The sequence below is a fragment of the Mytilus galloprovincialis genome, chromosome 4, assembly GCF_965363235.1.
Source record: "Mytilus galloprovincialis chromosome 4, xbMytGall1.hap1.1, whole genome shotgun sequence".
In the NCBI taxonomy this organism is placed as follows: Eukaryota; Metazoa; Mollusca; class Bivalvia; order Mytilida; family Mytilidae; genus Mytilus; species Mytilus galloprovincialis.
The window spans coordinates 52,270,160-52,287,359 of record NC_134841.1 but is presented as its reverse complement, the minus strand read 5'-3'; the positions used below and the strand labels follow the sequence as shown (position 1 = coordinate 52,287,359).

General features: G+C 32.0%; 1 protein-coding gene across 1 annotated transcript; it reads right to left on the bottom strand.

Annotated features, from left to right (window-relative positions):
- Window positions 1–811: 811 nt before the first annotated feature.
- Window positions 812–5,196, bottom strand: LOC143072408 (cytochrome P450 26A1-like). The gene is made up of 5 exons (XM_076247317.1): window positions 5,033–5,196; window positions 4,407–4,608; window positions 2,547–3,044; window positions 1,789–2,211; window positions 812–1,354 (listed from the first exon to the last, which is right to left on the bottom strand). Exons 1-5 carry the CDS (start codon window positions 5,146–5,148, stop codon window positions 1,025–1,027), a joined length of 1,569 nt encoding a protein of 522 aa, XP_076103432.1. The 5' UTR covers window positions 5,149–5,196; the 3' UTR covers window positions 812–1,024.
- Between the last annotated feature and the right edge of the window lie 12,004 nt (window positions 5,197–17,200).

The window sequence follows — 17,200 nt, the reverse complement described above, 5'->3', positions numbered from 1 at the left end:
TAACTGTTACGTAACATTACAACTTGTTTACAGTTATTGACAATTACTTATGTAATATGTCCCGACTATGTGTCCGGAGAATAACCCCACTCAATAAACATTCTACGTCATGATGAAATTTTTAAAACAGAATAATCGATGAATTATCGTACATATATAGATTATTAATTCTAAGCTGTGTTCTTACAAATACCTTCGGGTTAATCAGAGGAACTTGTGTTGCTATCAAAGCAATACCATTTTGTTCATTACACACATTTTTGTTTACTTTATTACAATTAAAAGAAATAATAGCATCAAAAAGTTAAGCTCTGACTATTGCCATCTACATTTAAATTCAGTATAAACATATCTTGTAAACAAGAAAATAAGTCAGTCAGCAACAGTAGAAGTTATTGAATAACAATATAAGCATCTTTCTTTGCTTTACTGCTTGAGGAAAAAAGAATTTACTGTAATACTCAGAGAGATAATGCATATTTGAACAAAATCAGTCTTACTCGTCTGTCTTACACTTAACTTATTGCGTTTGGAGCCCTTTTTAGATATACATGTACTTCCAACGTGAACATATATATATATATATGAAAATGTCTTGAAAGCGACAAAAATAAAAATACACCTGCCTCTATATAATTAGTAGAACTGTAACAACTGTCATCAACCTTAATCGCTTTCAAACGATCTTTGTTTTTCAAATACTATCATTCATTTGTAATTACATACGGTTTTTACAAACAACTTATTATCTAATAACCAAAAAAATACACTGTATGAAGACGAATGTTTCACAGCATAATAAAAAACAAACTGTCTATTTCATATTTTACTAGGCATTATTCATTTATTTACACAAAAAAACAAATAACTTATATCATACATGTAATGAACGTGTACAAACATGCATGCATGCACACAAAAACAATAAATAAATATCCCTGAGATAACAAATACAAACTTGAGCGCATTTTATTGTGGATTTCTCAAACACCGGGTAATTGACTTGTCATGTTTATTTTCATTTCTAGTCTTTTCTTGTAAATTGTGCAGGTAAATCACCAGCGGGATGAGGAACTGGTATTATTTTCATCTTGGGATTGATATTCGGTATTGTCCATTGACAAGATCGCACAATTTCAAGAGTGAATATTTTCAAAATAAGTAACGCGAACTGTTTCCCTGCACAACCTCTTCTTCCACCTCCAAATGCCACAAAATGTTCATTATCACGTCTTTGCAAAGATTCCCAACGATCGGGGTCGAATTCATCTGGATTTAAAACCAATTCGTTACCAAGTTCATGCGTGTCTCTAATGCTATAAGCAACTGTCCAGCCTTTCGGAATTTGGTATCCCTGAAAGAAAGATTTAATCAATTAAGATTTTTATTTATCTATATATATATAAAAAATGTTATATAAACTTATTTTGCGACATTATTACTGCAAATTAAAGAAAGCTGAAAGCTAAAAAAAAATAGTTGTGTACTAGTTATTGCCTTTGATACCATATTTGCTTTCATGATTTTTTTAGTTTAGTCTATACAAATATGTATATTTTTTCTTCCTAATTTGACAGTGCTTTCTTCAGTTGTAACGACAGCGTTTTTAGTTATAAACGGTTTTTTTGTTTCCTTTAAAAAATTATGATTCCTATGAATGCCATTTGTATCTTGACTTTAAAAATGTTGATACAAAAGTGAACTATGTATAATGTTAATAAAAGCTGTATACTTAGTAGAGTGATATATATTTGTTAATACATGTATCCATATAACAGATGCACTTACGTCGATTTCAAATGTTTTAAGGACCTTTCTGTAACCTCCTCCAATAGGTGGTGTAATTCGGATAGCTTCCTTCACAACATTGTTTAAGTATTTCATTTTGTTTAAAGTTTCAAAGTTTAGATCGCCATAATTACTGTGACTCATTCCAAAAGATTTTAGTTCTTCCATAATTTTGCTAACAACATCTTTGTTTTTGGTCAATTGCAGAATGATAGTTACTGTTGCGCTTGCTGTTGTTTCATGACCAGCAAACAGAAGTTCCAGTCCAACGTCCTTAATTTCTGTCACTGAAAGTCTGCCTATACCTGACATATCCATCAGAAGACTGAGTGCGTCTTGGAAGGCATCACAAGAGCCACGTTTTTCTTTCTTTTGAATACATTCTCCTATTTTATTTAGCAAAATAGTTCTTGCTTTGAGACCCTAAAATACACAATATTTATCGTTTACTAACAGTCTAAGAACATTATTTATTCTTTAAAGTCAATTCATATCGGATAATAAGAGATGCACTTAATACATTGACATAAGAGAGAGTGATAGTCTCATAATGTTTTCTTTCTGATGATTTTCAAAATCGTATATCACGTTATATGTGAAATTTGTATAGACAAACAGAGCACGTATAATTCATTCATACTTCAGGTTTAAACACCTCCATATTTTTCTGATAAATCTTGTGACGTATTATATAATCGCCTCTCATACTGGCAATGGTATCAATAAAAACGCGCTTTTTTAATTAATATTTAGCTTACCTTGTAAAGTCCAAGTCCAGGAATCTGCATCGGTAAACTGAACAAATTTGATAGGAAAGTATCAAAATGACCTAATAACTCAGTTTTTTCGACTTTGTTCATTTTAATACCAAGAAGTACTCTGCATGCAATTTCAAATGTCAGACTTTTGAATTCTTGATGTGTAAGGATGTTTTCTTGTGTACACCAGTGTTCAATGCAGTCTTTAGTTATACTTTGAACAACTTTAGTGTATTCTTCTAATGCTGTATTACTAAATGCTTTGAAAAGTGCCTTTTTTCTGAGATTATGGATATTGCCACTTGAACCTGTCAGACTTCCATCCCCAAGTAGTAGTTTGGTACTTGTAGGCCATTGAGCAGTCACAAGATCATTTTCACTAGCCAAAATTCTTTTCACATTCTGTACTCCAATTACACGAATAGTTGGTTTCCCTAACAAATGAGTTTTATATAGTGTACCAAATTTTTCTCGTCTTTTATCAAAAAATGCTTTGCCCTGAAAAAAATAAATAATGCCTCTATTAATGCTTTTTAAAAGTTAAATAAGTATGGCTCTCTTATCAGATACAAACATATCCTATACAGTATCGGCTTGCAATGGAAATAAAAAGTAAAGAAGTTTTTAAAATAATGACTCATTTATATAACATATAAAGAGCATACCACTGCTTAGTATCGGCTCGCAATGCAAGCACAAAGTAAAGAAGTACATACGTATGGGTATTTTACTGCATGCAGATAACGAGCATATTACTGTTCAGTGTCAGCTCGCAATGCAAGCACGAAGTAAAGAAGCACAAGTATGGCTCTTTTACTGTATGTATATAACGAGATATAGGAAGATGTGGTGTGAGTGCCAATGAGACAACTCGGATAAACGAGCATACTGCTGTTCAGTATCTTCTCCCAATGCAAGAACGAAGTAAATAAACATATATTGCTCTTTTAACTGAGGCATGTATATAACAAACATATTACTGTTCAGTATCGGTTCCCAATGCAAGCACGAAGTCAAAAGTATAAGTATGGCTCTTTTACTGTATGTATATAACGAGCATATTACTGTTCAGTATCGGCTCCCAATGTAAGTTCGAAGTAAAGAAACATATAAGTATGGCTCTTTTAACCGAGGCATGTATATAACAAACATATTACTGTTCAGTGTCGGCTCCCAATGCAAGCACGAAGTCAACAGTATAAGTATGGCTCTTTTACTGTATGTATACAACAAACATATTACTGTTCAGTATCGGCTCCCAATGCAAGCACGAAGTCAACAGTATAAGTATGGCTCTTTTACTGTATGTATATAACGAGCATATTACTGTTCAGTATCGGCTCCCAATGTAAGATCGAAGTAAAGAAACATATAAGTATGGCTCTTTTAACCGAGGCATGTATATAACAAACATATTACTGTTCAGTAACGGCTCCTAATGCGAGCACGAAGTCAAAAGTATAAGTACGGCTCTTTTACTGTATGTATACAACAAACATATTACTGTTCAGTATCGGCTCTCTATGCAAGCACGAAGTAAAGCAACATATAAGTATTGCTCTTTTAACTGAGGCATGAATATAACGAGCATATTACTGTTCAGTATCGGCTCCCAATGCAAGCACGAAGTCAAAAGTATAAGTATGGCTCTTTTACTGTATGTATATAACGAACATATCACTTGTTTTGTATCGGCTGGCAATGCAAGCAAAAAGAAAATTATGACTCTTTTACCTGAAAAATATCCCTATATATATATATTTAATTTTCGGGAATGCAAATTATACGTTTTCTACACTTTTTTCTGCAATAAAACACATTTTTTTAATACTTTTCGCAGTTGAATTAATTTCAAATTACCTGAATTAAGAATCCGAGAGTTTCTCCGAACACAGGGAATCCATAACCTCCCGGTGGGAGAGGCAGGTTTGATTTAGAATCCCTCTGGCAGTCATTATAAACCTCCCACAAATGGCAACATATAACCGTCAGTAGAACAGGGGTTATAAGAGGTATTAACAATTCCTTAATTAGCCATACAAGCGCCACCTGAACAAAAACTCTGAAAAAAGAGATAAAATTACATTTTTTTTCTCAATTTCTGGAGAAACGAGGAAAATATTTCACACGCAAAACGTGATATGGAACAACACCTAATACTGCTAATAAAAATTGGAAAGGTAAACTAATAAAAACGAACTGTTTGTTAAATTACATAACATTTACATAAGAAATTAATCCATATAATACAATACCATTTCAGATAGGATTTAGATGACCTCGCTTCGGGACAACGTAGATTAGGATTAATTCTATAAATATAAGTTGCTTAAACGGCATTTTTAAATCTTTCAGGGTGCAATGTAAACCAATTTTCTATTTTCTCTGCTTTGATTTATTAAATATACATGTATTGGAATTAAGTCCTTATCCATTCTATTTTTCTTCATATCACGCACATTGCATTTAGATAAAAGATAACTTACACAGTAGTAAAAGTGTCGAATTCTTCAATAACTCCGTTATTTTCTGTTAAACTGCTACAATTTGGCGGAATCAGGCATTCCATATTGTATCTATTTAATATAGAGGAATCGGTCATATCACGTTTATTAGTTTTCAACTTTTAAATAACAAAAGTGGTTCTACGAGAGTATTTATATTATGTGGAGGTGTTTTGTACAATTGACCATTGGGGACCAAACTAGACATGTGCTAACGTAATCAATGACACACGAATGGGTGGAGCCTAACAGGAATGACCACTTGAATGACCAACATGTTAAAAGGTCAAACAGTAATCAAAAGTGCACGATCATTCATTGATGCGTTTTCTTATTTTTCTATATAATTATGTTGGAATAAAATTTTAATAAAGAAAGAATTCAGAATAAGTTTATCTAGCTACTTGATGGCATTTATAGATATTATAGTCAGAATTTGTGAAACTTTTGTTGTTGGTTCAAGTATGTCACAATTTTCTTCTTAAATTATAATATTTATATAAATTAGGACATTATTTTTCTTAATTGAATTGTTTTATATTTTTCATGTTAGGGTCCTATAATTATAGCCGACTACACGGTATTGAATTTTCTTATTGTTGAAGGCCTTTACTTACTTACATCCACTTCATTTTAACTTTGATGGATAGTTGGCTGGTTCATACGACATCTCCTTATTTTTTTTTTTATATTTTGAAATGTAAATATAAAGTTAAATTCTTTTGAACATGTGTCAAACTTTTAAACTTTTTAATATATTATATTAAAAAGTTTAAAAGTTCAAAAGAATTTAAATATACCATTCAAGTGTTTTTCTGATGGGTATATATGTATGAAATTGACATTGACGCTGCTTCTACGGCAGACTTAGAACTAAAGATTTTAAATTTACGATATCGTATCACTACAAATAAGATTCTATTTCAACATTTTCCACTACAACCTGTTGCCAGTTTCCGATGAAAATAAATATTTTTTACCATGTTTTGGTTGAAATAAAATGAAAAATACGAACACTATGTAAATAAAAACTGTGGTTCTAACTGAGTTGATTGTGCATCAAAAATCAATCTTATAAAGTCAAATTGGTCTCAACAAAAACTAGATGCTCTTGAGAGCATAATTCGCTCATCTTGGTCTATATGCATATTCGACAAAGGACACTCTCCAACATTGTAGACGAAAACATAAATTATGACAAATATCTCTGTTCTGTTGTTGATCTTGTATTGCTAACAATTTAGTCTGTTTAGTGTCTCTCTTTTTACCCTCTTTAGTTTATGTTCAAAATACAAAAGAAGGTGAAAAATCTTCATTTAAAGGGCAATCCTAAAAAGAGTGACAGTAACTAACTTAATTGGCAAAATTTGACATGTTACATGTAGTAGATCTTGCCTTGCTGATTATTTTTGTGATTTACAGTGTCTATTTATCTATAATTATTTTTATCATCTTTATAGGAAAAACGCAAAAATAAAAATAGGTAAAAATCGGCATTACCAGGCAATTATAACTAAAAAAATGGAATCTTTGGACGATTTCCGTCATGTTGTCCTAAATGTAGATCTTGTCAGGCCTGTTGATCATGGTTGCTTATTTAAGTTTCTATCTATCTATTATATGTTAAGACTTATGGCCAAAATGCTAAAAATTGGTAAACATCGTTATCAAAGGCATTAAATCTAATAAGGAGTCAACTGACGATTTCGATCATCAGGCATTTTTGTAGAACTTGTCTTGTTGATCATGTTTGCATTTTAAAGTTTCTCTTTATCTATAATAGATTTCAAGATAATACACTAAAATGAAAAAAAAATGGTAAAAATGTCATTTAAAGGCAGTAACTCCTATAAAAAAAAAGTCGTCTGACAGTTTTGACGTGTATAGACTCAACATTTTTAACATATTTGACCTGTCGGAATTTCTCTTTTTGTAACGATTTTCAAAATAGTAATTTTACCCCTTTGTTATATTTTTTGCCATGTCGGACATCTTGATTTGCTATCGGGATCACCGGACACATTTTTTGAACTAGATAGCACAATAATGAATGTAGCCAAGTGTTTCGGTTAAAGTTGCGCGAGTAGTTTCAGGGGAAACGGACGACAGACGACAACGGCATACCTGCCAACTTTTCAAAATGCCCATGGGGGTTTTGCGTACAAGATGGCTGTCATAGTCCTCAAAAACCTTCAAGGGGGCCTTCAAATACATTTTAATGTTGTTTTTTGGCTTCTTCATACCTTTACAAGCCTAATGTCATTGTAAAATTAATTGTTTTGTTAGAAATTATGGACAAAATTGCTCTTTCAAAATTTCAATTTGGGAGCCTCCATGGGGGAAATCCCCCGCAAATAGTGACAGTTGGCAGGTATGCAACGGACGCCTAGAGTGATGAGAAAAGCTAAAAAAAAATAAATGACGAAAGATCCCAAAGAGATATTCAAATTCATCAGTCTAAGACGAACTTACAACGCCATGGTTATAAACGAAAACCAACAAAAGACAGTCATAAATTAGTATTGTAACTTCAATTCGGATTTTCCGTGAATTTATTCCTATACTAGGTTCTGGTTGGAAAAAGGGGGGGGGGGTAGATTTCCAACCCATTCCTTTGGTTTTCTTAACACTCGTAAATAAACTCATCATAGATACCAGGACTAAATTAAGTATATACGCCAGACGCGCGTTTCGTCTACAAAAGACTCATCAGTGACGCTCGAATCCAAAAAAGTTAAAAAGGTCAAATAAAGTACGAAGTTGAAGAGCATTGAGGACCAAAATTCCTAAAAGTTTTGCCAAATACAGCTAAGGTAATCTATGCCTGAGGTAGAAAAGCCTTTTAGTTTTTCAAAAAAATCTAAAATGTGTAAACAGTAAATTTATAATAGAATGTAATGGCATGTAAGACACATGTTATAGAGTTTGGGGGAAAACCACTAGTATATATATATGACGTATGTTTTACAGCGATGAAATTACGAAAAAGGATATAACCAAATGTAAAATACCGAATGATATATGTCTGCTCGTCATTATTAACAATTGTATGAATACTCGCGTCATCAACATGATAAAAGTCAAATCTTGATCACAAAATATCCTTAGTTGTTAATTTAGAAAAACTCGGGAAAACAATCATTTAAATACATGATCAAAACTGAAAAAAGAAAACATGATTGAATAAATGAAACATGACTCAAAATCTTGTCTTAGGCAAAATTAAGGTAACATTATGAAAATAAGAAATTGTGGTTGAATTGCTAATGAATAACTTTCAACTGAAGACCTTATGACATAGAATTTATCCACTTCACCTTACGACCTTAAGCAATGAGCAAAACCCATACCACATAGCAAGTTAAAAATGGCAAATGTAAAAAATGAAAACAACACTTTATAAATTAAATTAGAATAAAATTCAAAACAGTGTAGCTGTGGCCATTGATTGACACATTAAAATCATCCATTGACTGGGACTATTTAGGTGAACGTTTGTATGTAACGATCAATGCTCACTATGTACTTTTTAAAGACACTTAAACTATGGGGTCACCAAAGGTTCTCAACACCTAAATAAAGTAATTCGAAAAATTAATCAGAAATAACACGATATTTTGATTTATATCAATTATATAAATCAAAACACAAAGGTTATTCCTGATTAATTTTTCGAATTATTTTATAATTAAAGGCGTTAAGAAACCTTTGGTGACCCCACAGTTTAAATGTCTATCGTAGGTACGTCGTGAACAGTGGTCGTTACAGACAAACGTTCACGTAAATTGTCCCAGTCAATGGATGATTTTAATGTGTCAATCAATGGCCACAGCTACACTGTTTTGAATTTCATTCTAGTCCGAAGCGTTTTTCTGGATTAACCTTCATCCGTTTCGCTCAAAGTCGAATATTTTTATAACATTTCAAATGAGAAACTAACGGCTTTGATTAATGTAGTTCACCAATATTAACAGCTAGAGTTATTATTTAGTACTGTATTACATCGGTTATGACTGGTGTGTTATTAAAACCATGAACAACATACATAAGAAATAATGCAAATAAAGGAAATGCATAATAATAAATTTATCGATTTTGACTTATCCAACAATGCGTGATCATATATATAGCAACATACATATTCATAGACAAGGTTTTGAATACACATACTGTCAGACCCTCCGTATAATTCTAGTTTTCTGACGTTTTTCAAATTTCATAATTCTTCAAACGAATAGAATCTTAGGTACACCAATATTCAGACAATCGGAACCAGCTGTTATCTTATAATATTTCAAGTTTCAAATGAGAAACTAACGGCTTTGATTAATGTAGTTCACCAATATTAACAGCTAGAGTTATTATGTTGTACTGTATTACATCGGTTATGACTGGTGTGTTATTAAAACCATGAACAACATACATAAGAAATAATGCGAATAAAGGAAATGCATAATAATAAATTCATCGATTTTGACTTATCCAACAATGCGTGATCATATATATAGCAACATACATATTCATAGACAAGGTTTTGAATACACATACTGTCAGACCCTCCGTATAATTATAGTTTTCTGACGTTTTTCAAATTTCATAATTCTTCAAACGAATAGAATCTTAGGTACACCAATATTCAAACAATCGGAACCAGCTGTTATCTTATAATATTTTAAGATGGCATGTATACATTCTGAAATTAATAGCTTTGCATCGTGATGTGAAGCAATACACAACTGTGGTATAAGTAGGAGGTTTACGCTGCTAGCTGTAAAACCAGGTTTAAACCAGATTATTTAGTCCGGGATATGACAATAGTTTTCCAGTCGTTCTGTTGGTTGATACCGTCGATCGTGTGATTTGAAGATTTTATCTTAGAAATCATCTTGGTTTAGGTAATTTTAATCATATAATTTTGCTTATATACCTGCACGAAAGTAATGCTACATTATATGGTCCATGGACAGTTATCGTCCTTTGCAATTCGAATTTAGTCGATCCCTTATGTCAGCGTTGTATATAACTTGCACATTTTTTTAATACACTTTCCATATGTATAAGGCCGTACATTGACCTATAATGGTTTACTATTATAAATTGTTACTTGGATGGAGAGTTGTGTCATTGGCACTCATAACACATCTTCCAATATTTATATGTTAAAAATAAATTGGGTGCTGAATCTTTATGTAGGTCATTTTGGTTTAGTTAAAAAATTAGTATGTCTGAAAATGTCTAACTGAATTTTAGACCCCCTTAACATTGTGTTGTTCATATTTTAAGTTAGAACTGGTAGAATTTTCTATTCTTTTGATATTATTTGTCCAAACAGTAGTAGACTACACTGTAAAAATCATTTTGAGATAGAGCAGATGCGATTTTTTTAAATTTAAATTTATTGTCTAAAAGAGGTGCACTACGAAATAAATGTTTTCTAGCCTTTTCAATTTCAAAAATACAATCAAGGCTTATTTACAGTAAGCTCGACTCGAAGATTGTTTTACAGGGTTTTCTACTTTAATGTATCAGTGAATTATCAATGTTCCACTCAACTATTACAGCAGCCAACCCAGTTTGTATCCTATTATTAGTATTTGTTTAATAATTCCTTAGATCTACGTAAAGAAGGAAATTGAGATACATTTGAAGAACATCTTTCAGTTCGGGTTAATTTTATGATTGATGAACGTTTGAACCCGAGCAGATCCAACCCGAACTAAAATTCCACCCTGTTTTAGGTGTAAAGTACCTTAAACGAAATTTCAAATACATGCTCCGCCTTAACAGACCGTTTTAATTTGGTAAAGTAATTAATTGAAAATGATATATTTAAGTTGTTTCTAGGTAAAAGATGTAATTATGCACAGCTTCTTATTGGGTATTGGCAATGTTAATTTCGAAATGGATTTGACTTAACCTTAATCCCAACGGAACGAGTTAAAAAGTCAAATTTAGCTTTTCGTTTTAAATCAAAGGAGTAGGGGCAATAAGGCCCTTATTTGGCCCAAAAATTACTGCAAAGTTAAAAGTTATCATACATATTTTAAAATTACTGAAAAGTATCTCAGGTAGAAGGTATTAAGAAAAACTAAATAATTTTGGACATTAAACAAGTTACCATGGCAACAAATCATGCCTTAATTTGCATATTTTGTAAAATTTTGTGATTTTCCTTGTTTTTCATCAAATTTTTAAGTATATTTTCGATTGGAAAAGTATGTGCGCACACAAGAAACAACTTTATATTTGGTGAGATTTTGTCAATAGTAATGATAAAGCTTCAGTTAAATTATTTTGTTGTTTCTTGGCTGCGCACGATGTTTCCACAACAGAAATAAAGATAGAAAACTGCATAAATTCTGAATTTTCATCGTTTTTGTGAAAACAGTATATATTATGACGTAATTGTGATGTCATCACATAAGAATCTTAATGTTTTTCATTTATATTTCTTGACCCTATGCATTTCTAAAGATTATGTTCCAATTTGAAAAAGTTATCAAGCATTTTATTTTCTTGGACCAAAACCAGGCCTTAATGCCCCTACTAATATTGCTTAATACGATAAGGTTTTTAAGATGATTGGTTGTCTGTTCTTATTGGTTTTTTTATGAATATTATTAAACAATTATCATCTCAATCGTTGTTCTTGTTTCTAAATAGTACACATAGATACATGTACATCTTTTAAGTTTACCAAAAATGTACCACAAAGCGTACATAGCTAAAGTTGAATGTAACAGATAAAGTGAATGTAATTGAGTGAGGGGTCCGATATTTACAACTGAATCAGTATGTATATATGAACGTTTTACTTTTCAAGACTTAAGACCCCGGAGTGATACTAAAGTTCACAATGTAAACCGCGTGTGTGTACCAGTGACCTTAGAACATAGTAAACATTCTTGTTATGATCTTTCGTGAAAACAATTTTTCTCCTTTAGGTATTTACAATAATAGAAACATAAGTACACAACATTAAATTTATCATTATAAGTATAAATAAAATTAGCCGTGACCGCAGTATGACATTAGAAAACTTAAAATGGACCATTATGAACAATAATCAATTGCATAAGCGGCCCTGATTACCGGGACACGGTGAGGTCACAGGAATTTTACAATGGCCTCACCGCACGCTGTTTCAGGTCAAATAGTAATTTAAAAGGACTAAAGTATTTAAAATATTTTGTTCCCATTGGAGATATTTCATTCATAAACCATGTTACTACGAGTATAAGAATTGTAACAGATGGTTGAACTGAATGAAAGCCATTTGACTTTTGTTAAAAGGACACCCGTTGTAAGACTACACTGCACCTTTAACAGAAGAACAAAAGCGTAAAGAACGAACATTTCTTGCAGAACATCCCACTAACCACATCCGGACTAATTAAATTTAGCAATAAATGATTCACAAAATCAATGATGATCTTTGATAATGACATACCAGTTATATGTATATTAGACGGCTTTCTCGTTTTTAAAAGGAAATTTACCAAACATATACTTTGAGATAAGAAAATGTAATAATGTATTTGGTGTTATGGATTATAATTAAAAAGCTGCAATATAAATTAAAGGCTCATCTTTTCAAATAAAATCGATAGGTTGCAGGCATTTGTTACTGAGTCTAGACATTTTACCTTCGAATTAGATAACTTGCTTATTTACTGACTTATGTAATGAATGAATACTTATTTTATGTATTTTATTTCGTTTGAAATAGGGTTTTTCCCGTTTGCTATTTGTAGTTAATATTTACAGATGGGAACTAGTATAACTAGTTCGGATACTGGTTTTGTAACAGTATGTACTATTTATAAGTTTGATGTTAGGTGCAGGAGGCACGAGGAAAGTTTTGGCGGTTTTTATGGGTGGTGTTTAAAGGTACTATATAAAAGTTTGGGATTTAAATGGGGGAAAAGAAACGATGCGAAAGAGGAACAATGTTATATGTCATGTGTTTATATAATGTTTCGATTGAAGAAATATGTACAATTCAGTAAAATAAAATATTGTATCGCAAGAGAAAATAAGATGTTACTGCGAGCAACTAATCCTATATCTGTGTTTGTCTTGTGTATAGCCTATTGAATTAGAGATTAAATACTTTAAACTCGGACGAGCAGGGCGAGGGAGAATTTAAAACAATTGAACGAAAAGAAAGGAATCATATTATTCTTATGATATTGTTATTTTGCCCTATGCTCACTTGATTTGTATTTTTTACCTAGTTTTCTCTCTTTCTAAGTTGGTCAACTTTTGCCTCTGGACATAGAAATGTACAATACTGACATGTTATTATTTCCCGACTGTTATACTTAAAGAAACGACGTCCATCTCCCCATAATTTACATTAATTACTTGCTTTGAACATTTATTCCTGATTCTTGAAGTTGTGTTGCCTGCACTGAGATGTAATTATATATAAAAACACGTTTCCTTATAAATTATACAGATTCTTTTAAAGCAATCTTTTCTTCCTTATTGTCCATAATATGCATCGGAGATTTGAATATCGAACTTGTAATTCATTAAGGCGAAAATATAAATTTAAGATCCACATTTTATTTTGCTTCTGAAATCTTAATTGGTGCTATGTACATTAAAGATGTTTTTACATCATGAATCTTCATGGCTTTAGATACTGTCATGCAATACATTTTGTTTTAATGTGGTTTAAAATCAATCAAAACCGGGTTTTTTATTCTCGTTTTTAGCTAACCTGACAGAAAGGGTAAAATGAAATATATTATCATCCCTTGGCGTCCGTTATCCGTTGTCCGTTTTACAAAGTTCTTCTCTTCGAAAATTACTTGGCCAATAAGTACAAAACTTGACCACGCTCATCATTGGGGTATCTAGTATCTAGATGATCCCGCCAGCCAACCAAACGTTCATGTAAATTACATATTAGACTCATATGAAAGATAATTAATGGCATGAATATTTCAGACTGGGAAGATAGAAAACGAAAAAATGTCTGGTTTTCTTTTGGGTCACGTGGTGCAATCCAATATTGGGGAAATGTGAAAAAAATACATGAGAAAAAAGTCGTGTAGAGATTTATTATTGCGATTATAGGGTATAGTTTTGGTGCAAAATAAGTGCTAAAGTTTTGTTTGACAAGCTGTTAATGTGGAATAAAAAGACAAAAAAAATGCTTCATGCCTTGATAAATAGATGAAGTAAATTCTACTACTCCAGGAAGGGAGAGACTTGAGAAGAACAACATCATTATATATGCGAGTATTTTTTGAAAAAGTTCATTCCTGAGATTAAATATAATTGTTGCAAATTCCATGCTTTTAAGCAATTATAGGATGTCTGTCAGTTAGACACATGTGAATCTGATTGGTTAGTGTCTAATTTATCATTTTAAAGTATTCTATAATTCATAAATAAACATATAATGATACTCACATTATCTACTTTGTTGTTTAAAGGTTTAATTTTGAACAGTTATAGAACAATATGTTGAATTAACATTTCCAAAGAAAAAAGATATTCAATTAAAAAGATTCATCTTATAACAATTTACTACCAAATAGAATACATTGTAACATACACATTACTGTATATTTATATCTATATATTTATAATTTGAATCCCATGGGATTTTAATTTGTCCCATGGGATATTAAAAATCCCATGGGATAATTATAGTCCCATGGGATTTTTTTGTCCCATGGGACAACAAATATCCCATGGGACTACAATTATCCCATGGGACCAAAAAAAATCCCATGGGATTTAACCAAATCCCATGGGATAATGGTAAATCCCATGGGATTTTGCCCTGTCCCATGGGATATTGAAAATCCCATGTTTTTATAAATCAAATAGCAAAATAAATATAATAGTAACAGTAGAAAACTAATGAAATTATTGAATCCCATGTAATTCCGCACATTTTGGTTATATACATGACACTGTAGCTCTTATTTGAGGCGCCGGCGGATTTGCAAATGAGTGTTTTGCAAATTTAAAGTGTCCAGTGTTTATAGCTTGTTTGGAAAAATACACAGACACGTTGAGTCGAAACGGGGACGTAAAACGGATGCTTCGTTTGGAAGATTTCTACACGCTATGTGTGAATTAAGAAAACTATTAGTGTTGTTTCATAACCGTCCAGGAACGCCGAATTTCTAAATCATTTTATAAGACAGTCTTATTTTCCGTAGATATAATCACGCTTTGCAGAATTTAACAATACAAATATGTGAACATGACGTCATTGTGAACTCAATGATAATCGCTAATCTAAAAACTAACCGTCAGTTGGAAACATGCAGATCTGTTGAGCCTTAATAACGTAATAAACATAGGTCACCGTACGGACTTCCACAATGAGCTAAACACATGCCGTATATAATGTCGAAAGGTTCGACACGACAAAATGTAAATTAATTCAAATTAGAAAACCAACGACAAGACATATGTAAAATAAACATATAGAATAGGGGAATGGAGCACTTATTTCGTAACTGAATCTTAAAATACACCTTAAATCATTGGTGTTACTGTCAATGGTGAGACCATTTTGATAAAATAACACCATTGACCAGTTTAGTAACACCACTGAATATATCATGACAATCAGCATTGTTTTGTGTTTCTTTCATGTTAAACAAGCGAAACATCATATTATTTATGAAAAACAATACTTATTTAACAATGTTTTAACAATATCATGTATTACATATACAAAGTTTTCACAAACTGATGTATGCTGGTAACACCAATGATACTATTTAGTAACACTATTGACATTTTCAGTAATGGATGTTGTGTTATATAATTTGAGATTTTTTAGCCTAAGAAGTATTTTTTCATCTTTTTCTTTTGCTCGGTGTTCTTGGCTTTGTGCTCAATACTTAATAAAAGTAAAATTTGAATTGTGATGTCAATGGTTATACTTTTGTGTCATTGGAGTTACTGAAGGGTCAGTGGTGTTACTATATAAAAATGCGATTTTTTTTTAAATTTGTATTCATTAATGAAATTGTTTTTAGGGAGCTACCATTTGATTTTTATGGGGGGGGGGGGGGGGGGGGCAAGGATGAAATTTGAAAAAAAATAGGCAGGACAGGAGTTTTGAGTAAAAAAAAAGGCAGGATGAGACACTTGCAAAAAAAAAGTCAGGACGACAATTTAGGTGAAAAAAAGTCAGGATAAACTAAAAAAAAAAAGGCAGGACCGAACAGAGTGAAAAATAAAAAGTCAGGACAGAGATTACAGCTAAAAAAAAATGCAGGACAAAATTGTTCATCCTAGCCGCCCCCCCCCCCCCCCCCCCCCCCCCCATAAAAATCAAATGGTAGCTCCCTTAGGTCGTATACGAAGGATTAGGTATATTATTCATGCGCGTAGCTACGTTTACGTCAAAACGCCCGGGCGTACACTTGAATTTTGAAAATAAAACAAATAAATAATCGACATAGAAAAAGAAAAACTGGTCAAAAGCACATCAGCCTTGTGCTTCTTTTTTCAATGGATTGTAATTTTGAATAAAAAGGGACTAAATTTACTCAAATAGATCATTTAATATATTTGTTCGAATCTTTTGTAAAAGTCTTAATCTACTATGAATTCTACGTACTTTTCTTTTCAAAGCAATTCACTATCTGCTCAGATTCGATATGCTGTTTGTATTTTTGTCGAGCCTGTGATTTATGTCCCAAAAGCGAGACAAAGCGGCGTCAATATTTAGGTTCCGAATGTGGATAAAGTCTTTTGAGTGACTCTCCGTGAAATTTTACGAAAGTTGGACAGAAACTGTTTATGATCAATAGAGTATTCAGAGCAATATATATAATAATGCAATTACATCATTCTTTAATTTTCCCGCATTTTAGGGAGAAAATGTATATCTTTCTGCAATTAATAAGTGGTTGCAGTTTGGGCTTACATTTTGTTATTTCTCAATTACATTAACCACGGCTGGTAATCTACACACGCAGAACATTTGGTTCTGCAATGAAAACCGTGAGACGATTTTCTGGTTGTGCTTGAGTGGAGCAATTGTCACCGCTTCGAAAGGTATATACATTTCTAAATCGCAATTTTCTTATTCGACTGATCAAAATATTGAAAATCGGAGAATGCTATGCTGAGCTTCATTATGACATGCGTGAGGGGATCGGT